At 34.5% G+C, this 21,710-nt stretch overlaps 2 protein-coding genes across 3 annotated transcripts; one reads left to right on the top strand and one right to left on the bottom strand.

Annotated features, from left to right (window-relative positions):
* Positions 1–4,354: 4,354 nt before the first annotated feature.
* On the top strand, positions 4,355–6,553 carry LOC105785310 (ATP synthase subunit d, mitochondrial). The gene is made up of 5 exons (XM_012611353.2): positions 4,355–4,616; positions 4,838–4,919; positions 5,880–5,944; positions 6,042–6,128; positions 6,226–6,553. The coding sequence occupies exons 1-5, from the start codon at positions 4,446–4,448 to the stop codon at positions 6,325–6,327; spliced, it is 507 nt and encodes a 168-aa protein (XP_012466807.1). The 5' UTR covers positions 4,355–4,445; the 3' UTR covers positions 6,328–6,553.
* Positions 6,554–14,615: 8,062 nt separating this feature from the next.
* Positions 14,616–21,460, bottom strand: LOC105785309 (uncharacterized). Of its 2 annotated transcripts, none has more exons than XM_052632747.1 (8): positions 21,036–21,460; positions 19,509–20,734; positions 18,670–19,090; positions 18,106–18,250; positions 17,124–17,239; positions 16,954–17,032; positions 15,806–16,039; positions 14,616–15,202 (listed from the first exon to the last, which is right to left on the bottom strand). In XM_052632747.1, exons 2-8 carry the CDS (start codon positions 20,680–20,682, stop codon positions 14,864–14,866), a joined length of 2,508 nt encoding a protein of 835 aa, XP_052488707.1. In that variant the 5' UTR covers positions 20,683–20,734; positions 21,036–21,460; the 3' UTR covers positions 14,616–14,863. The 2 variants fall into 2 exon arrangements, with proteins under 2 accessions (XP_052488707.1, XP_012466805.1); XM_012611351.2 differs by having other exon boundaries at positions 21,060–21,460.
* Positions 21,461–21,710: the final 250 nt, after the last annotated feature.

The raw sequence follows: 21,710 nt of genomic DNA, 5'->3' as shown, positions 1-21,710 counted from the left end.
ACCTTGTTAATTTCTTGAACTACCTTACTGCACCATACATGGCCTCCCTACATCTGGCCTGCATAACTTGCTGCTCGCTTTGGAAATAGCGCCGCCAAACGAAAATATGTCTCTCGCACAACCGATGTTATCGGTAGATGGCGCGTTCCTTTAAGAACAGAATTTATGCATTCTACCAGGTTCGAAGTCATATGGTCATATCGTGAGGCGCCGTCGTATGCTTGTGCCCTTTGCTCAAACGTATGTTACAAAGGTAGTCCGCCCCTTCGCCGTTTTGGGATCGTAAAATTGCCAACATCTCGTGAAAACGATATTTATTTATTTCATACCCTGCCAATATAATATCATAGCGAATAATTTATACCACTTCTACCAATAAAACTAATTCAAATTGACAAACGAAATAACACAGATATAGACTAAATACCCATGTTGGTCACTTGTCGTCGTTCGCTCTTAGATGGATATTGCCTGTAGTAGTTCGAAGCAACATGTCTTAGGCAATATCTATGGTGTGTGCGCTGCCATAAGCTTCTCTCTCGATCAAATGCAGTTAGTATATCGGTGCCCCGATCTGAAATAACACAGATATCAGGTTGGGGGCATACATGCCACCTTAACCTAGAGAGAAAGAAATCCCAGTCATCAGACGACTCCCACGGTGTTATTGCAAAAGCAATTGGAAGAATTCTCCCACCGCCACCCTGTGCCACTGCAAGCAATAGCCGATGAGTATACCTACCGAACATGAAGGTACCGTCAATTTGTACCAACGACTTGCAGTATGGAAATGCGTCTCGGCATTGCTTAAAGGTCTAAAATAGGCGTTTGAACACTTGGCATCCACGTAGCAATCGGCCGTTGTAGTACGCATGTTCTGTTTCAAGGTTTGTGATGGCACCGAGGACGTATCTCTCTAGCACCTGACACCACTGCCATATTTCATTATATGAGGCGTCCCACCCACTATGCATCTTTTCCAACGCCTTTTGCTTAGCTATCCAAGCCTTGCGGTAAGAGGGCATGTACCCCATTTGGCTACGGATATTGGCAATTAACACCGGCACTGAAGTCCTGAATCTGCCTTTATCGTGGGCAGTATCAAGCTAGCTAACATAGCTGGATCCATTTTCGGATGATCTTGTGAAACACCTACAAAGGGAGTACATTAAATAATTAATAATTGCATAATAAAAGTATTATTCAGATACAGTCAATACTGTACCTGCAGCGCATGTATGTGGACCTTTGTACTTTTTTATCTCCCACAACCCTGTCCTTTTCCTTAACGAGGCGTAGATTTTCCATGAACATGTGCCGTCTTGCACCGCACACTTCGCCTCAAACTTATCAGATTTTGATTTAACGACGTGGTAGTTAACGCCATTTTTGATGCTATGTTGTTTCAAAGCACCAATAGAACTATCCTTGTTGGTAAACTGATTACCAACTTCAAGTTCACCGAAATCTACCCCCCGAACTTGTACGATCACGCAACCGGTGTGGTAGATCTGGAAACTCTAACGCATCATCTGCTGACAGATCGACATTATGCATGTGGGCTAGAGGTGAGTATGCTCTGAATCGTGGATTTTCTTCCTCATCTAAACTCCTGTCAGCATCTTCAACCTCTGTTGGAATAGGCTCTGGTTCAGAAAATAAGCCAACTTCTGCACCATCCGGCCCGGGCTCTCGAGGTGGATCCACATCCGAGTCATCTTCTAACCCACAATCATCTGCAGTGTACGAGGTCCCCTCACCGGTTGACGTCGTAGGCAGTACATCATCCCTTCTTCTGGGCATTTGATAACGTCCCCAATTGAATGTAGATTGCCACCCGCTAGAACTTGATGCCGCTCCCAGTACGTATTTCCAGCATCAAACATCGAGCCACCGACGTACATGTCCCATCCACCGACAGAGTGTCTTGCAGGGGAGGTGCAATCGACACCGCTACCGAACATGGGCTGTTCCGTATTTTGTAACCCGTTGACCGAGTGTCGGCCAGGGGTGGTGTATACATCTCGAACACCGATCGTTGGTACATCAGTTGGTGATGTAAATTGTACATATTACTCAATATAAGCTGTTCCACTAGCAAGATGAGTCTGCACCATTGCCTCCAAGCTACGAGCACCTTTTATGTCGAACGAGTCACATGTAACCGGATCAACAGAAGAACAAAATCGATATGTGATAGACAAAACTTTCATTGGCGTCATTCCAAAAATTTTACGCCTAATCCTTTGACGAAGTTCTGTCAAATCTATGTTCTGGTTAAAAACCAGTCGCACCGTATTCTCTGACAAAAAAATAACACCATTCTCGGTGTGGCAAACCTCACCATCGTAGTAAATAACAGCACTAATACGTTCACTCATATTTGAAACTCTAACCTTCTTAGCCTCTCTAAATTATTTCTGCTGTGACTTATGCATTCTGAGAACATTTTCTGCCTAATTTATAGCCTCAGCCCAAACATGCTACTGTAGCAAAATCGCTTCCACGAGGGCGCGATTTCACAAATTCTTCCCAAATAGCATCCTGGTATAAGCGATTTTATATTATTTGCTCAGAAACGTCAAAAAAATTATAGATTAAAAGACCTACTGTAGCAAAAGTGCGCTGACGTGGCCGCAATTTCACAAATTCTTCTCAAATAGCATCCTGCTAGAAGCAATTTTATACTATTTGCTCAAAAACGTCAAAAAAATAATTATTTCTTCCGTGACCTACTGTAGCAAAAGCGCGTCCACGAGGGCACGATTTCACAAATTCTTCTCAAATACCATCCTGCTAGAAGCGATTTTATATTATTTTATCAGAAATGTCAACTCGAAATTATTTCTTCCAGGACCCTAAAACCCTAAAAAGCTTGAACCCTAAACCCTAAAAGCCAAAAACACCTAACGTGGAAAAAACCGCGAAATCGAGTCCACGTCAGCGCGATGTCAGTGCACACGCGGACGCAATTTCCTGGCGCGTGCACTGACATCGCGCTGACGTGGACGCGATTTCGCGGTATTTGGACCATTCCGGTAAATAATAAAATAATGGGCCCATTTCGGTAATTTTTGAAAAAATAGGGCTTTTATTGGTAAATTCCCCATCGTGAACATAAGCAACTCTAAAGTAAATCTATTTATGGGTCGAGCTATTCATCTAGACCTAAAGACCTATCTAAATATTGAGAAGGTTTGTGCAAGAATAATAGGCCTGTTTAAAATATGGACTGGACTTGAGCATTCAAGGCTTGAGGTTGATCCAACCTGTTTTTAAGTTTGTAATATTTTATATTATATTACTTTTATATATTATATCATGTATAACACATCAAAATTAAATCTATAATAATATATAATACTACTACAATATAAACATTAAAAAATGTTAAGATAATTTTATATAATATTTTAATAAATAAAAAAGTATATAAAATTTTAAAAATATGGATGGTTTTGGGTAAAATTTTAAACTTATATTTTGAGCCAGGCAGAGCTTAGGCAAACAAAAAGTGTGTTAATATCATGCTTAAGCCCAGATCGAACTTGGATCGGACTAGCTCAACCCGTGAATTAAATTTAAAAATAAAACATTATACAATTTTTTTTGTCAAACTATTATATCATTTGAAATTTAAAAAATTAAAAAAAACTCTTAATATTTTTGTAATTAAATTTAAATGAAATATATTTTCATTAATAAATAGTAATTCGAGTCAGGTTAAATTTGTTAGAGGTAAAAAACCTTTTATCCATGCTTAATCTAAGTCGAGCCCACCTTATCAGATTGATGGCAGATTGTTCGCCTTTTAAACAATTTTTCACAAGAGAGGAATCTACTTACATCGGTGATTTTACACTTTTTCATAATTTTTGATACAATTAATATTTCAACAATCCTACTATTAAATTTATCAATATATTTATACTTGTCATGCATGTAAAATCAATTCAATATTTCATCTTATCAATTTTAAAATATTGTCAATATATATATATATATAATGATTGAAAGGTTTTTCATATAAAATAAATAGTTAAATTTTTTTAATTTATACGAAGCTGGATAGGCATGATAGAGAAATTATTAAAATATTAATAATATAAAAAGTTATATATATATATATTTATATATATATATATATTTTTGCGTGTGTTTTAAACAGGAGTTTTATAAATTAATGAACCCGGTCCAAAACTTCCAATTGGTTGACACATAAGCCCGATCAGAGGTATTTGGATTAAGCCCAAACTAAGTAGATCGAACCTGTCCATCTTAAAATTCTCAAAATTCCAATTTTGTCCACAATTAAGCATCAAAATTCCCATTTAAGATTATTATTTCATTTCCCTAAACAAGAAGCAGCAGCCTTCATCAGTCAATCTCCAAAAAAGTTGTGGAGAAAATAATATTACGTTTGGGAAGCGAGAAAGTGCGAGAAAATGAGCGGAGCAGGAAAGAAAGTAGTGGATGTGGCTTTCAAAGCAGGAAAGAGCATTGATTGGGAAGGGATGGCGAAGCTTTTGGTCTCCGATGAGGCTCGCAAAGAGTTCGCCACTCTTCGTCGCACTTTCGATGAAGTTAACTCCACTTTGCAGACCAAGTTCAGCCAGGTTAGGGTTTTCTATTCTCTCCCATCTCATTTTTTTTAATAACTTAGGACCATTGGGTTAATCTATAATTAGATCTTTAGGGTTTTAGTCTTTTTTTGGTTTATTAATGTTATTTATTGAAATAAATAATCATTTTTGAAGCTTCTATTTGTCAGTAAGGGTGATTTTTCATTTGATGCTTGTATTAACTTTCTTGGTGATAATCTGATTCTGTTAAGCAGGAACCTGAGCCTATCGATTGGGAATATTATAGAAAAGGAATCGGCTCGCGATTGGTGGATATGTACAAAGAGGCTTATGAGAGTAAGTTTTTTTTGTCATGGTTGGGTTTTCTTTCTATACTATTTCCTAGTTGCCCCCTTTATTCTTAGATCTGTTGTAGGGTTCCTAAAAGCATAAAAATGGTCTGCTTGCCTCATGTTTGAGGCCCTCACATGGTTGCAGTTTCCTTGATTTGTGAATTGAATTCACTTTTGTTTAAGCTCTGCTTCTTGTTATGAGATGATAATTTTATGATTCGGATGATGATATGGTCACCTTGACTAGTTACAATGTTCCTTTTTTGTTTTTATTGTCTCGGAATAATTAGTGAAGTGTGGAATTTAATTCTGTCATCCATTCTTCGATTGTGGATTTTTTTATCTTTGTTAAACATATTCCGATGGCCATATTGCCTATATGGATGTTGTGTTCATCGATTGTTATATTTTTTTATAGGAAAGTTCTTAATATTGTATATAAACGTGATTCTTGTTGTATATAAACCTGATTCTTGTCCAAAACGCTGTAAAAGTTTCTATAGAACAACTATGATTCTCATTACTCCTATGCTTTGGATGTTTGATGTAAAATAAACTTTAACTCAGACCTTTATTTGTTACAAAAAAAAAGAAAAGAAAAGAAAAGAACAATGTTTCTCAACCAATGAACTAGATGATTTTCAGGTTTTTTTTATGGTAAGGTGTTCCTCGAGCACCTTCTTGGAATTAACTGTGTTAAATGGAGCTGCTTCCTTTTCACTGTTTACTTGGCATATTGGTTGGTTACAATGTATAACTCTCTCTTTAGTGTAATTTCTTTGCTTTGATTATAGTAATTTGTCTAACCGGGTTGTCACTTGGCTACAACTTTTGGTATCCATGGTTTATTGTGTGAGTGGTTTCGATGAAGCTGTGGGGAGTTTGCGATTTCATCTGTTTTAATTTTATCTACATTTTGAGTTATTAACTCTCATCTTTACACATTTTATATGCTTCCTTTCAGGCGTAGAGATCCCCAAGTTTGTTGACACAGTCACTCCTCAATTCAAACCGAAATTTGATGCATTGGTGAGAATCAACAGCATTCTTGATCCTCTTTTACCTGTCTCAGTGGTTTTGGTTTTCTTTTTCATCATCTGATTTGGTTATTACTTGTGGTTAATAGTTGGTTGAATTGAAAGAAGCAGAGGAGAAATCTTTGAAAGAGTCCGAGCGTTTGGAGAAAGAAATTGCCGACGTTCAGGAACTGAAGGTAATTGCAAAACACTGCCCAAATGAATCTTCTCTTTATTGTAATTGTAGTTGCAATTGTTGATTTTTGTTCTATTCTTTTTTCTTTATTTGAACAGCAAAAGATCAGCACCATGACAGCAGATGAGTACTTTGAGAAACATCCCGAACTGAAAAAGAAATTCGATGATGAGATCCGCAATGACAATTGGGGCTATTGAGACATGTTTGGTAATATAAGGGTCAGGCTATAAAACAGTCCCAACCAGTATTTCTGAGTTGGTCTTATCATTTCTTTTGTTGTTTTAACCCCAAATGATGATTACCGAAACTCTGTTTTTTGTGGTAATTTCATCGGGAACTAATAATATTATAATTCACTTGAGAACCAAAGTGGATATTGCAAGACATGCTTTTCATTTAAGTGGCATCCATGTTCATGAGTTACATTCTTTTATTTCATCTGCCTCATTTGGGATGTGCAAAGCTAATGAATAAATCCTTATTTTTAGAGTGGAACCACATACAAGTTGTAATGTTGATTCTTAATCTAGCTTAAATAACTTTTGGCATTGCCTTTATGGTTCAGAAGTGTGCAAAAAGTATGATTGGTAAATTTTAAGTGGATGATGTTGTGAACGATGTTAGGGTGGGTTTGAATGGATGGTGCGTAAATAACAGTGACGGTGAGATTAGATGCCGTAGCAATATTGTTACGTGAGTGTAAAATAGCAGTGAAATTAGATACTGTAGTAATATTGTAACGCGAGACAAAAGTAAGCTAAACGCATTGCATCTCATCGTCTATACAAACTCACCCTTTAATTTGATAATAACGATTACTGTGAAATTAGTTAATATTATTAACTTAGTTAATTTAAGTGATATTTTCAAGTAATTTAATTTAAGTATATAAATTATATATTTGGTATTATTAATATTATAACGAATACTTTGAACAAAATAATAATGATAACAATTATTATTAGTTTGAGAATAACAATTATTTTTAGATCCATGCATCTATGCAATTTAATTATTACAAAATAATACATAATCATATTTTCAAATTAAAGTGAACTCATTAAAATACAAGTAATGTCATCTTATAGCTTTTATTGCATAATCAAGTGCATTGTCGAATTCACTATCATCATCACTTTCACCATCATGCATATCGTTTGGCTTAGTAATATTTCTCATATTCGCTATCATTATTTCCATATTTCATAACATTTACATTATCTAAACCTCGATGTTTTCGAGTAAAACTGTGTATCGTCATTGTAGGAACAACGATAAACTTTTGTTATTCAAAATTATAACTTGGCATGTCCCTTAAAATTGTCCATTTTTTAAGTATGTCAATAGTTTGCTCAATCACACTACATACTGATAAATGTGCATGACTGAATACTTCTTCTTTACCAGATATAAGTCTACATTTATTAAAGTCAAAGTAAATGATATCCTTCTCCTTTATACGGTTCAAAAAAACCTTTCATTTTTAAGATGTCCAAAATCAACAAGATAATATTTCCTATACGTCATTAGATAATAACCAATCAATTAAAATCACATTTAACCATAATGTTTTAAGTTGAGACCCGTTTTCGTTCGATCTCAAGAATTTATTCATTTGGTGAAAGAATCGTCGCAATATGTGTATTATCAATTGCACATATGCAACCCCAAATAAATAATCATATTTAGTATGCATGCATATTCAAAGCAAACAAGCATATTAAAATATAATATTGTACTCTAATATGTTACCTTAAAATACAACATATCTAAAATTCATTGTGTATTTGTTCACGTATTGACCTAAAAGTACAGTCATCAATTACAATTCTATTAATAGTCAACTTTGAAACTTTCTCAGGCATGATTGTAAAGTATTAACTTATTGATCCGAACCTTTGAAATGTCCATTGATATTGAGAAACTTTTGCATCAACACTCAACATATGCAAAAAAAAAAAAAACAGTACAAACAAACATTTCATGAGAAAAAATGTTTCTTAGAACTTTACAATTATATCGTTTTCAAAACCCTCAACAATCTTCTAACACCATGTTTGGTTGGGGGAAATGGAATATCATTCTCCTTATTCATTGAATAGTAAATCATTCATTTGTTTGGTTGAACATAATACTAATTTAATGGAATGACCATTACTTCCCTATTATTTGTTTTCTCGTAATAGCTATTTTTTGGAATGGCTATTCCATGAAATATTAAATAACAAAAAAGATTAATTTCTAGATTAGTCCTTTAAAACTTGGACTTAGAAAATATAAAGATATATTTTAATATAATTTAATATAAAACTAAAAATTAATATAATTTAAAATAAAACATTTTAATATAATTTAATATAAAATAATTATATTAAAAATATTATTAAATTATATTAAATAATAATTATATTAAAATATGATTAAATTATTTATTATTTTATTAGATCTTATTAAATTTTAATAACAATAACAATAATCATCTACTTAATAAAATTCTGCTAAGGGTACTTTGGTCATTTCAATTTTTTTTCTTATGCTATTACAACATCATTCCATTCAACCAAATACAAGAATACTATTACAATTCTATTCCATTCCATTCAACCAAACAATTGAATTACCGATTATAGCCCTTACAACTCTATTTCATTACAGCGAACTAAGCGTATTACAAATACGGTTGATAACATTTTGAAATTAATCATGCAACGTGAATCATGACCATCAAGGATCTCTTGGACTTATGCTTCACCTGATTTTTTCTAATTCATACATGGTTATTTCAATAAACATTTCTTATAATATAACTTCACAACATATGTTGCAACACTGAATAACCTATTAAAACTTTTTGTATGGTATCAATACTACCATAGTAGGTATCAGTGCCATAACTTGATTTGCTTATGTATTGATACTCGTTCTATGAGTGTCAATACCTTTGTTCAATTAAACATGCTTTGTATGTGTCGATACTTGATTGCAGGTTAGTCCCAAAACATACATCATACAATTTTAAACTATGCCATATCAATTTTTAACATTAAACTAGCACAAGTTAAAAACCCAAACAAAGAAAAAAGAAATAACTCATTAAACAACTATCATACCTTGAAGAACCATTTCTGCAATTGTTTTTGAAACATGGGTCTAAAAATTGGTTTGGTAGTAACTGAATGTCTGTAGATAAATCCTAAAGTTATGCTTGAATGAAAAAAATTGTTACTTCACTTTGTATTTGGGTAGATATGAATAAGTTTAATATAAGTGAATTAGTATTTTTGACCTGAAAAGTACTTTTTGAAAATACTTTTGGTTCTAAGCCCAATCTATTTGGGTTTGCTACGGCAGATAAAGTGTTTTGTAAAAAACACCCTAAAGGCAATCTCGAACAAGCTCTTAAACACACCCTTAAAATCACAATTTTAAATTAAACTTATTGTAACTTAGAGCTCACTCAACTCGAATTTATTATCGAATGATACCAAATAATATTATATGATTTAAATTTTGTTTTGATCTAAGTGTTTCAATTGTTTTGGTGTACTCATATTCATGACCCGACCACACTAGCAGGTAGACCTATTCATGGGCCGGGTCGCCCGACTTGGCCCGAATGATTGTCCGAAAAGTGGGAGAGTTTGAATAAAAATATAGATCCAAAAAATGAGCTTGGGCAAAAAAATAAAGCCCGTTTAGAAAACATATTGAGCCTCATGTAAGACTTTTTTGGCCCGAGCCCGGCCCGACCCGAATATACAAAAAAAATTGATGGGTGTCAAATCCACCAATATAAACCTACACCTAATTTTGCAAATTTAAGCAGTATAGGGAGTAGGGTCGATCCCTCAAAGACTGGGTTTACTGCAAATTGTTGCTCTCTTGACCAGATTTATGTCGGGACAGTTGTCGTGCCCAAGAAATTTGGGGGAGGATAAAATAAAAAACCTAGAACCTGAAATAAATAAATAAAACGCGTAAAAAGTAAAAGCTGAAAATAAATAATAAAAAGCAGTTAAATAAATCTGAAGAAAAATTAATTAAAATAAGCTCAGCTTTAGACACTGATTTTTCCTCGTCTTTGAACCGACCGATCCTCGAATTTAGATGAACTCCTCTTTTCCAATAAGCTAGTTATAGCTACCAAGGACGCCTCGGACACCAACTCTTCCTTGTGTAAATCAGTTATGGAACGTCCAATAACTAACCCTTACCGATCGAACAACCACGAAACGTTCGTGATTTAGAACTCCGACAGCTTTACGTTCTAGAAGAGCCTAGCTCGAACCAATGCCCTCAACCGCGTGGGACATTTAAATCCGGTTACTACTTCCCTTGACGGAACCAAACAGCAATCTCCACTTGGCACGCCAATGTGTTCACAGAAAACCGATTAGAAACGTTCCTTTCAGAATTCCAACTGTACGTCTAACCACACTAAATCAAACGACGTCTTTTTTGACTTAATGTTGATCTGACTTTGTGAGTTGACAAAATCATACTCTTAATTCGAAGAAATAATAAGTACTGGAATTTAGGAGTTAATTTGCTCGAAAAGCGTAACTCACGGGTTTTGACGAGGCTAATTCTACCTAAAGTGAAATGGATACTTAATAAAAAAACTTGGTAATTAAAAACTTGATTAATGACTTGATTCAAGACTTGATGATAAAATGAACAAAGTAGTCCACTATTTATACTAGTGGCTTTGCTAAATTAAGAGCCAACTAGTATAGAAAATCAAGGAATAAAATATTAAAAATCCCTACATAATCTCCCACTAAGTCAACAAAAATTTCAGCTAATTAATCTTGGAAAGATTCTGCTTTGGTCCTCCTTCTTTTCTTCTTTCTTCAATCTAGCCCAATTGTCTCCTTTTTCTTCTATTTAGCCCCAAATTACACCGCTGCACAAAATTCAACAAAAACATGAAAAAATTAGTGGTGCACTCTCATAAATTAACCAATTTAATTACATAAAATATGTAACTTTAGCATTTAATCAAATCCCCCTACTTAGCTTATGCTAGTCCTCGAGCATTTTGTATGTATCTGCAAAAAGAAAAAAAATTTCTCCAAAATAGGACTTGACCACCATTGTTTGCACAATTCAACAATTTAATCCTAGCACATTAACATCTCAAATAACCTAGCCTAAGAAGTAAGTAAATATATTTCAAAATTTATTAGAGCTTGATAGACCTACCCCTAATTTATTTTTATTTATAATAATAATAATAATTTTTTGTGTACTTAGGATATTTTCGAATTTTTTTACGCGAGACAAGATGACAACCCAAGCACCATGTTCTGATTACTCGATTCGGATGTCTCTAAGTGGGTTATTTCGCCCTACTCGTGATAGCTTGTTAGCGGAGTGAGTGCAAAGAAATTAGGTAGTCACACGAACCTTTTTGCGTGAGATGTGATGACAACCCAAGCACCACATTCCAGTTACTTAGCCCGATGTACAACCCCAATTTTTCACTCTTAACATTCGTATCAGAGGAGTATTTATTCATTTCTTCTTTTTTTTCTCTTTTTTTTTCTTTTTCTTTTTAAGAAGAGAAGGCAAAAAATTGACATGTGATATAAGGTAGGCAGTCAAGCAAATTCATAATTCCTAAAAAAAAAAAAATTCTTACCCACTAAGTCTAGACTATTGAAAAGTTTATGTGTAAAGAACTAAATAGCTAAATAGGTCAAACCATAAGTGTACCATCCTAATTTATCAAAAGAAAAATTTTAACTTTCACGGAAAACATGCAAAAACAGCGACAACGAATAAGCAAAATAGAACCAATATATGTTCCCTTCCCCCTACCTATTTTACATTGTCCCTAATGTAATTTGAATTGAATTAAATGATAAAAAGTAAAGGTAAGTAGGGAAAGGAAAAAGAAACTCCCCATGCATTTCAACATCGTGGAGGGTTGCCTAGTAGGTGTGTCCACGGTGTTAAATGGTGGGTAGGTGGATTAGGCCTTGGCTGAAATTAAAAGAATTTTGTGGGCTGACATGGGGGATTTAATTTTGTCTTGGAATGTCTCCCTACAAAATAAAAATAAAAAAAATAATAAGAAAAAAATTAAAATTAAAATGTGTATTTTTTTATTTCTTGAATTTATTAGCTAAGCTATAAACTCGAGAAATAAATTATTAAAAACTAAGATTACGAAATTTGGTAAAACTGTCGTGATACATGCACCAAGTAAGTTCCCAGGAAAGAGAGGCGAGTCACAATGGACATTCTTAAGTACCAAGTCTTTCCTTAGACAGAACTGATCCTCGACATGCATTTTCATTTTCCGTTTTACCAAAAATTTTATTTGCATAAAGGGAAAAATTTGGGTTGCCTCCCAACAGCGCTTTGTTTAACGTCGTTAGCTCGACGACCTATTATTCAAATTCTGGGCTCCTCGAGAACAATTGTAAGTGTTGCCAGTCCCTGGCAACGGCGCCAAAACTGATGGGTGTCGAATCCAACAATATAAACCTACACCTAATTTTGCAAATTTAACCAGTATAGGGAGTAGGGTCGATCCCTCAAAGACTGAGTTTACTGCAAATTGTTGCTCTCTTGACCAGATTTATGTCGGGACAGTTGTCGTGCCCAAGAAATTTGGGGGGAGGTTAAAATAAAAAACCTGGAACCTGAAATAAATAAATAAAATGCGTAAAAAGTAAAAGCTGAAAATAAATAATAAAAAGCAGTTAAATAAATCTGAAGAAAAATTAATTAAAATAAGCTCAGCTTTAGACACGGATTTTTCCTCATCTTTGAACCGATCCTCGAAATTAAATGAACTCCTCTTTTCCAATAAGCTAGTTATAGCTACCAAGGACGCCTCGGACACCAACTCTTCCTTGTGTAAATTAGTTATGGAACGTCCAATAACTAACCCTTACCGATCGAACAACCACGAAACGTTCGTGATTTAGAACTCCGACAGCTTTGCGTTCTAGAAGAGCCTAGCTCGAACCAATGCCCTCAACCGCGTGGGACATTTAAATCCGGTTACTACTTCCCTTGATGGAACCAAACAGCAATCTCCACTTGGCACGCCAATGTGTTCACAGAAAACCGATTAGAAACGTTCCTTTTGGAATTCCAACTGTACGTCTAACCACACTAATTCAAACGACGTCTTTTTTGACTTAATGTTGATCTGACTTTGTGAATTGACAAAATCATACTCTTAATCCGAAGAAATAATAAGTACTGGAATTTAGGAGTTAATTTGCTCGAGTGCGTAACTCACGGATTTTGACGAGGCTAATTCCGGCCTAAAGCTGAAATGGATACTTAATAATAAAAAACTTGGTAATTAAAAACTTGATTAATGACTTGATTCATGACTTGATTCAAGACTTAATGATAAAATGAACAAAGTAGTCCACTATTTATACTAGTGGCTTTGCTAAATTAAGAGCCAACTAGTATAGAAAATCAAGGAATAAAATATTAAAAATCCCTACATAATCTCCCACTAAGTCAACAAAAATTTCAGCTAATTAATCTTGAAAAAATTCTGCTTTGGTCCTCCTTTGCTTCTTTCTTCAATCTAGCTCAATTGTCTCTTTTTTCTTCTATTTAGCCCCAAATTGCACCCCTGCACAAAATTCAACAAAAACATGGAAAAATTAGTGGTGCACTCTCATAAATTAACCAATTTAATTACATAAAATATGTAACTTTAGCATTTAATCAAAAATTCTGCTCCTTTTACTTAGCTGTTTTTTTTTGCTATTTTCTTGTTATTTTTTTACTATTTTGCTACTATTTCATTATTATATTGGTACTATTTTGTTGTTATTGTTTAAATATTGTACAACTATTGTTTTATTATTAATTTTATTACTATTTTAGAGGTATTTGTTTGTTAAATTAGACCTATTTTAGTATTATTTAAGTATACATATATATTTATTATCAATTTGTTGACAAACAATTATTTTAATATTTTAGTATTTTTGATGTATTATATTTTTTAAAAAATTTATAAATAAATAATATAAAAAATTAATACAAATAGACCGGACCAGAACCGAATTTTAGTAATTTTATCCGGACTGAATTTGAACAAAATTTTAAGCCCTTTTTTTGGACTAGACCAAGCAAATAGCCTAAACTTTTGGTTCAACCCAACCCATAAATGCCTCTATCAAGTAAAAAGCTTTAATATCTTAAACCAAATATTAGTATTAATTTAATTAACATCACGATGAATTTGAGAATTTAAGGATTCTTTAAAAATTGTATAAATATAATATAAATAATTAAATTAAATTATTAAAAATTAATAATTTCATATTTTAATTTTATATGCATGTAATTGAAATATATTTGGGCTACAATATTTATAAAATATACATGTAATATTTAAAAAATGTCCATAAACCAGATTCATATAAAAAGGCATTTTCAATCTATACAAGTGAAAAATAAGAACGATATATGAAAACTGGATTTAAGATACAAAAAGTAACCTAAAAGCCCATCAACCAATCATCCTTGGCACCGGCATATACTAAATATATAGTTCAAAAACAAAGTCAAGTAAGGTTACAAAAATGAGTAGTAAACTGCAACAAAAATTACATGTCTTTTACCCCAAAAGAAAAAGGTGTTGTCAACAAATTAAATTTGAAGAACTTGCTACTATACCCCAAGTGCACAAAATTTTCTAACCAAAAAAATCCAGAGGTCTTTTGGAAGGATTTTTAGCCTTACTCAGATTTTAGCCAATTTCTTTTGGGACAGTTGATCCTCTTCATTTTTTACCATGGCTTTCTTTGCCAACTCGTAGCCGGCAAAGTTCATGGCGCCTAAGGGAGCAATCCAGAAAAACCGGGGTACTGCTCCTTTAAACAGACCAAGAGGTCCCTCGTGACGGAGTATAGAAAAGGCTACCACTGACATAGATATGGGTCGGCCCCCTGGAGCAGTCATCATTCTAGTTTTCATGACATCAAAAGGTGTAGTGACAACGGCAGCTAACCCTCCAGATACAGCTCCAACGGCAATAGTTTCCCATGGTTCCAGTTCCCGTTGAAGAAGTTGTTGGGCAAGCTAAAACAAGATGCAGAACGCAAATGATAATTCTTATAAAAGGTAAGCAACAAAGTTGTAGATGAAAAATATTTTTTGATAGAGTCCATATACCGCGGGAGACTATATCGAGTACCCAAAATTTCTAGGAATATTTTCCAATAAAAGACGGCCTAGACCAACGTCATAAAATCTGTAGTTCATTAGAGATCTATATACATACTGGTTTTGAATGGAGTTTTATAATTATAAGGAGCTTGCTTATCTAAGACAAAGCACCTTTTTAGCACTGATGCATGGGTGATACAAACAAAGTTCTAGTGCCTTGAGCATGGGCTTTGACTACACCAACAAATGACTCTTGGGATTAAATAAAAGTTCTCAATCTAAAGACAAATATCTATACCACCAACAAATATTGAGTGTAACATAAATGACATTGCACTCCAAAGAGAACACAAGTTCAAACTTGGAGACAACATTCTTGAGAGGGGCACTCACAAATCCCCAAAAGGATTAGTTTTCATGGACCATAGAATGAACATGGAAGATACCTTGGTTATACAAAAAAAAAAAAAAAAAAAGAAGAAGAAGAAGAAAAGAAAAAAAGACAACAATCAATACCTTTTTGGATTCAGCATAGAGGCCCATTCCAGCAACATAGAATGGCACCTCACGGCAGAGAGTGGCTCCAGTCCCACGGAAAAAACCTTTTAGACCGTCTTGGTTCCAAGTACCAACAATAGCTTCTCCAACGTTGTCAAAAAGACCAGCTTGCAAACGCTGCTTTAGTACCTCACAAGGAATCCGCACCGCTGTTCCCAAAAGTGTACTGCAGAATGATGCCATGGATTGAACCTACATAACATGTAACTACAAATTTTAGCACGGTTAGCAAAAAAAGTGTACCATACTGAAATTGGGAATTTGAGTGTTCAAAGATCAGTTCCTTCAGCATGAGCAAAAACAGAGACAAACCCACAAAAGCACATAAGGATGCACTAGCATACAAAGGAGTGATAAACTTCTTGAGCACATAAAAACACAAACAAAAAAAAAAAAAACAAGAGGATTTGAAAACCAGAGTAATGGGTAAATGCTAACTTGAAGTTAGATGTTACTTTTCAAAGTGGTATTGAAGATAAAATTGTATTAAACAGTTTCGAGTTTGCTTTATTCCGTTCCCCTCAAAAAACAAAGTTATGTTCTACTTCATTCATAGAGTGTGTATCAAAAGTTCACTATGCATGACCTCAGGAACCCCAGACAAATATTTGAATAAGGTAGCCCGTTCAATATCGCTTACGCAACAAAGAAGAGACTTCAGCTTCAACATGCGACTTTTACTTTTTCTTAGGAACGGCACTTGTAAGGAAATTTGAGCAATGTACGATAAATTCCTTACGATAGGAAAACCAAGGAAAGCTAAAGCTTAGTGTTATAAAGAAACAAGAGAAACCCAACCACAATTTCTTAGGTTATTTTTTATGTTCGTGCATAGAGTGCACATCAAAAGTGCACCATGCATGACTGCAGGAACCCTGGACAAATATTTGAATAAGGTAAGACTGTTCAACATAGCTTATGCAATGAGAAGAAGAAACTTCAGCTTCACAAGCAACTTGTCCATTTTCTTATTTCTAAGGAAATTTGTGCAATGTACGATATTCTTTCCAATGGGAAAACTAAGGAAAGCAAAAGCTTAGTGTTATAGAGAAACAAAAGAAACTCGATCACTATTGTGTATTGAATAATAGTGCAACAAGAAGTACCTGGATGTCTGGGAGGTTTGGAGCAACATTGATCAGTACAAGTTTACTTGCTTCAAATATTCCTGTTCGCAGGCCATGGCTGCAATGTTCAAAGAAAGCCAATCAGACAAATAAATGAAAGAAAAGAAAAGCCAAATCGAAGTCAGAAAAGAACAGAAAATATATAAAACCTTGAAAACTGTCCAAGAATTGCAGGGATTGAACCCCGATATAACCCCCGTACTCCAATTTGTGGAAGCTTTGAAATAATTTCAGGGAAGGTAAGCGTTGATGCTTGAACTCGAGTCTGATAAAAAAAGAAGCAGAAAGAACAGAAAAAAATATATCAAGAAAAGCCCTGTTGATTGTCACAAGATGTATTCCATAAAAGAGAATGGCATAGCCTAATACTAACAAAAAAAATGAGCTGTTTCAGAAAGAAAGCATGCAAGACTATGTGCATCTTTAAACATAGACACTCCATTGACCCCTTTTTGAGCTTAAGTGCTTTTTACTATTGATACTTTATTTTGTTTAATCATGAACAAGGATCGGTGAAGAGTCCGTAGGGGAACTTAGAACTACCAAAAAGATGCCTCTACCAAATGAAGGAGACAAAAAAATCTTATAACAAATATTGAAGTAAACAACATTACGTTACATAATAAGCAGGGGCAAGAAGACACGTAGAACCAGTTACACAATAAGTTGAAAATGTTCCGTTACTTGCACAACTAGGCCAAAGCCCGAACTATATTTATCAAAGAAAATGGACAAAACTCAGGTACCAGGAAACTGTATCAAATTATGGAGTACTTGAATAAGGCTTCCAGAAAATGTACGTAAAACTGAAAAGCAAGTGTCTAACAGCATTAGCAGGTTTATATTGCACAAAAGCAAGCATAAAAAATTTTAAACAAAGACCACCTGTAATATAACTCAACATATTGTAAGTTTCACAAAGACTATTTCCACCACATGTGAAGGAATATTAATGGTTATGAACGTGAACGTCACACATGAGCTCTCCAATCTCCATACTCCACACAGACAAATAAACACTAAGATGGCAGATTAGATGTGTCCTTGCAGAAGAACAAAAAGATATGATGACTAGATGTTAACAGTTAGTAGATTTTATTATGTAAAACAGCAATCAGCTGAAGCACGTGCCTTTATAGTATCAACTGGGTGCAGTAAAGATGTGGAGAGTGCACATGAAAGACCCCCAGCCAACGCGGATTTAAGAACACTTCCAGCATGTATTTCCACAGGTGGTGCAACAGCAACAACAGTTGCAGCTTCAAACCAGATATTCCTTTATGTAATATAAAAGGAAGTAGTGTCAAAGTGAGTCGTTACAAAACTAGTGAAAAGGAGTGCACAAGCAAAGCAAAAAGTATATGTTTACCAAAGGAGAAAGGAAGGTGAAGGTAGCCACTAGTAGTATTAGGCTGCCAAAACTTTAGACTAAACATATACATGGTTCAATTAGAAATAATAGCTTTTTTAACAAGGTATCCAAAACAGGAAGTACAGAGCAGTACTGCGGTAGAAAAAAACAATTTCACAAAAAGGACCTACATACAATAACTGGGTAGCCATGATCCAAATTATAAAGTTTTAATTTTGAAAGATACAGCCTGAACAGAAAGGCAATCCAATCATAAATAAAATTAGAACTTGAGCTTCAGCTGCAGTTCCTAAATAAGACTAAAATGGAATTATTAATCTTACCGAGGGTCATCTTGAAGTAGGCGATCAGAAGGCAACAGAAGCATAAAATTGCGGAAGTGTCCATATGAAATAGATTCTTCAGTGTCTGCATTCAGAAATCGCATCATAGCAACAGCATTGTCTTCATTTGCAGGAAGTCCAGCATTTTTAAGTGAGGCCAATATTTCACTTTTCTGGAGGGTCCCAGACTTGCTTAAACAGAGAGAAGTATAAGCTCGAAGAATAGTTGGCTCCTTCTGTTCCATCAAAGACAAAAACTGCTTCCAATTGAAAGATTTAGAAAATAGATGACTTCTCGTGCGGCGCATGAATTCCCGAGCATATCTCTGTGGCAATTTTCTTTTTCTCATAGCAACTTCAAGATCTTCTAAAGTTACATGTCCGTCACCATCTCTATCCAATTCTTCAAAGAACCTCCTCCCTAGAAGAAGAATACATGAGTAAAATTGGTGCATAGCTAGTTTACTGTACTAATCTTAATCACCATGGCAAAGTACCCAACATGAAATTAATGCTACAAAAACTCAAAGAATATGAACTCATTGAGGAGAAAGTTTGATAAATCTAATGAGTAGAAGACAAATTATCAATGATAAGTCATAAAAACAAAAACAGAACTTATGTTATGCTGGAATATTACAATCTGAAATTCAGAATCTTCAAGTTCAATTAGGATTAACGGAAAGGAGTTAACCAAAATCAGAATCCTACATACACAATTCATAAACTTCCACCATGAAGAGAAACACACTAACGGATGCTGCAATTCAAGGAACCGAACAAAGTGAAAGAAAAAGATGCAACAGTAGTTATTCACTAAGTTGCCTGAGAAACCATACCTTCAGACTCTGTGTATCTGAAGAAATCCTGCACAGAGAATAATTTCTTCTTGTCAGGATGGTCTTGTGAAGAGCGGCCCAAAAGCGGTAGAAGCTCAACCAATTCTGTCAGTGAGACGGTGGATAAGGTGGATCTCAAACGCTCCACATTTGATAGAGGAATGCTAAGAATCCCACTGGCCAGTTTCTGTGGGGAATTACCAGTCGATTCTTCCCTACGTTCGGTACTAACATCATCATCACCCTCTTCATTCACATGAGAAGCAACTCCAACCATACCTGACGGAACACCTCCCACTCTAGCAAACTTCAAATTTCCCAAAAACCCATTTACATCAGCTTTTTGACCTTCCCAAATGCTTGCCACTACTTTAAAGTAATCAAACTGAGAGGGAGGAGATGGAGTCTGTGGACATTCACAGTGCTTACGATTACTTTCCTGTAGAAGTTGATCAAACTTCTGAAGATTTTGAGTCAACTGATCAAGAATAAGCCCTATAAAACATTCAACATGTTTCCCATCACTATGTTCCAAACCCTCATTCTTTGCACTAAACTGAGCCTTTGCCTCTCTATGCTTACACTCAGATGAAGCCTTCGATTTCATGTCATGAGTACTTGAATGTCGACACCCTTTATCTTTGTCACCCATTTTCTGAATTCTTTTCCTACCCGTGTTAAACGAGCTTGGTATAGCCTGAACAAAACCATTAACCAACACTGACCAAGTAGCAGAAAACTGAAAGCAATTCATACAAGACCCTTCATCTCTATCCACATCCTTTTCTTTCAATCCTTTCCTAACCGCCTCAACCTTCTCGTTGTTCTTGCCATTTCCCGGCGAAAACATTCCTATAAAAGCCTTGATCGGAACTTTAACAGACGTCCCTTTCTTTCTCTCTTCACTACCAAGACAACATTGCCCATTATTAAGAATACTACCAAAATTACCATTACTCTTCTTCATACCAAATATTTGAACCTTATCATTCCTATCACTAACATTCAATTGAGGAACCAATTCAACAAGCTTTCCTTTATCATTCGACACCCCGAAACAACTTTCGACATCTTTTGCAGCTTTCTTAATACCCAATTCAAGAGGTAAAAATGCTTCTTTTACAAATTGAATCGAATTCGAAATCGATTCAATTGGATCATTTTTAGACAACATTACTCTTACCACCTCAAAAAACTCCTAATTCTTCAGTACAATGTTCTCCCCTCTGTGGAAATTCAACAAGAACCATATTCAACACACTTAAAAAATAAAAACATAATAATTGAAAAACCAAATCTTCAAGCAACTCAAAGGATGAAAAAAGATTATACTTCTAAAAAATCATATCAAAAAATAGATTCGAACAACCCGAAATCTTTAATTTCCTAAAATAAAAAGCAAAATTTGCACTTCTCCTAAGATTCTTACACCAACTTAAAAAGAACCCACCAAGCTAGAACCACAATAACACAAAATAAAAAAACCCAGAAGGAAAACTAAATCTATAGCCAATAAAAAGGACATACAAATGAATTAAAAGGAGAATTTACTTGGGAGGAGGATCCGTTGAAGAAACCGATGCTGCTTCTTAAAGCAAATCAAGCTTATCCATACTGACAAAATAGATAAATGGGGTATTAGTTTCTTGTCTGTTCCGTGGAAGAAGATACTATTTTCACCCGAAAAAAAGAGCAAAAAGAAAAAAGAAAATTATATCTCCAAAATGGGTTCTTCAGAATTCTGAGTTCTCAGTTCCTCTTGAAGTGAAACAAAGGGCTGTTTCAAAAAGGAAAATGGAAATTCAAGGACTAAATGCTAAATTTAACCCCCTTTTTCGATTTTCTTTTAAAGATAGCGAGAGATATGGTTGTGGGGTGGCAAAGCAGGAACCTAAGAAGGAAGAAGAAGAATAGGCCTCTGGTTTTTTGTATTTATTTATTTATTTTGATATTTTATTTTTATCGAATTATGGAAATGTTTAATTGGGGATAAATAAGCAGGAATGGATAAAAGGCTGACGCAAGGCTCTGTAGGACCTCTGTTAGGACTTCCATTTCTCCAAAGTATAATAACAATTTTATTCAAATTTAAATCTAAAATCGAAGTATTTATCCATTTGGTAAATAATAATAATAATAATTGAAATACTGTATAATATTTTGTATCTTTGTCTATTTGTGGTTACTTATAAGTAAACTTCT

This window comes from Gossypium raimondii, chromosome 1 (genome assembly GCF_025698545.1).
Source record: "Gossypium raimondii isolate GPD5lz chromosome 1, ASM2569854v1, whole genome shotgun sequence".
NCBI classification, from domain to species: Eukaryota; Viridiplantae; Streptophyta; class Magnoliopsida; order Malvales; family Malvaceae; genus Gossypium; species Gossypium raimondii.
The sequence above is the reverse complement of the archived record's forward strand: the minus strand, read 5'-3'. Positions and strand labels throughout refer to the sequence as shown.

What these genes read in the sequence shown, in the direction of transcription:
- LOC105785310 (XM_012611353.2), top strand. Translation starts at nt 4,446, where the DNA reads ATGAGCGGAGCAGGAAAGAAAGTAGTGGATGTGGCTTTCAAAGCAGGA. An exon ending in GTACAAAGAGGCTTATGAGA is followed by an intron (nt 4,920 to 5,879) that starts GTAAGTTTTTTT and finishes GCTTCCTTTCAG; the next exon opens with GCGTAGAGATCCCCAAGTTT. An exon ending in AACCGAAATTTGATGCATTG is followed by an intron (nt 5,945 to 6,041) that starts GTGAGAATCAAC and finishes TGTGGTTAATAG; the next exon opens with TTGGTTGAATTGAAAGAAGC.
- LOC105785309 (XM_052632747.1), bottom strand. Translation starts at nt 20,682, where the DNA reads ATGTTGTCTAAAAATGATCCAATTGAATCGATTTCGAATTCGATTCAA. An exon ending in CTACTTCAAGATGACCCTCG is followed by an intron (nt 18,251 to 18,669) that starts GTAAGATTAATA and finishes TATTACATAAAG; the next exon opens with GAATATCTGGTTTGAAGCTG. An exon ending in TCTATGCTGAATCCAAAAAG is followed by an intron (nt 15,203 to 15,805) that starts GTATTGATTGTT and finishes ATCTTGTTTTAG; the next exon opens with CTTGCCCAACAACTTCTTCA.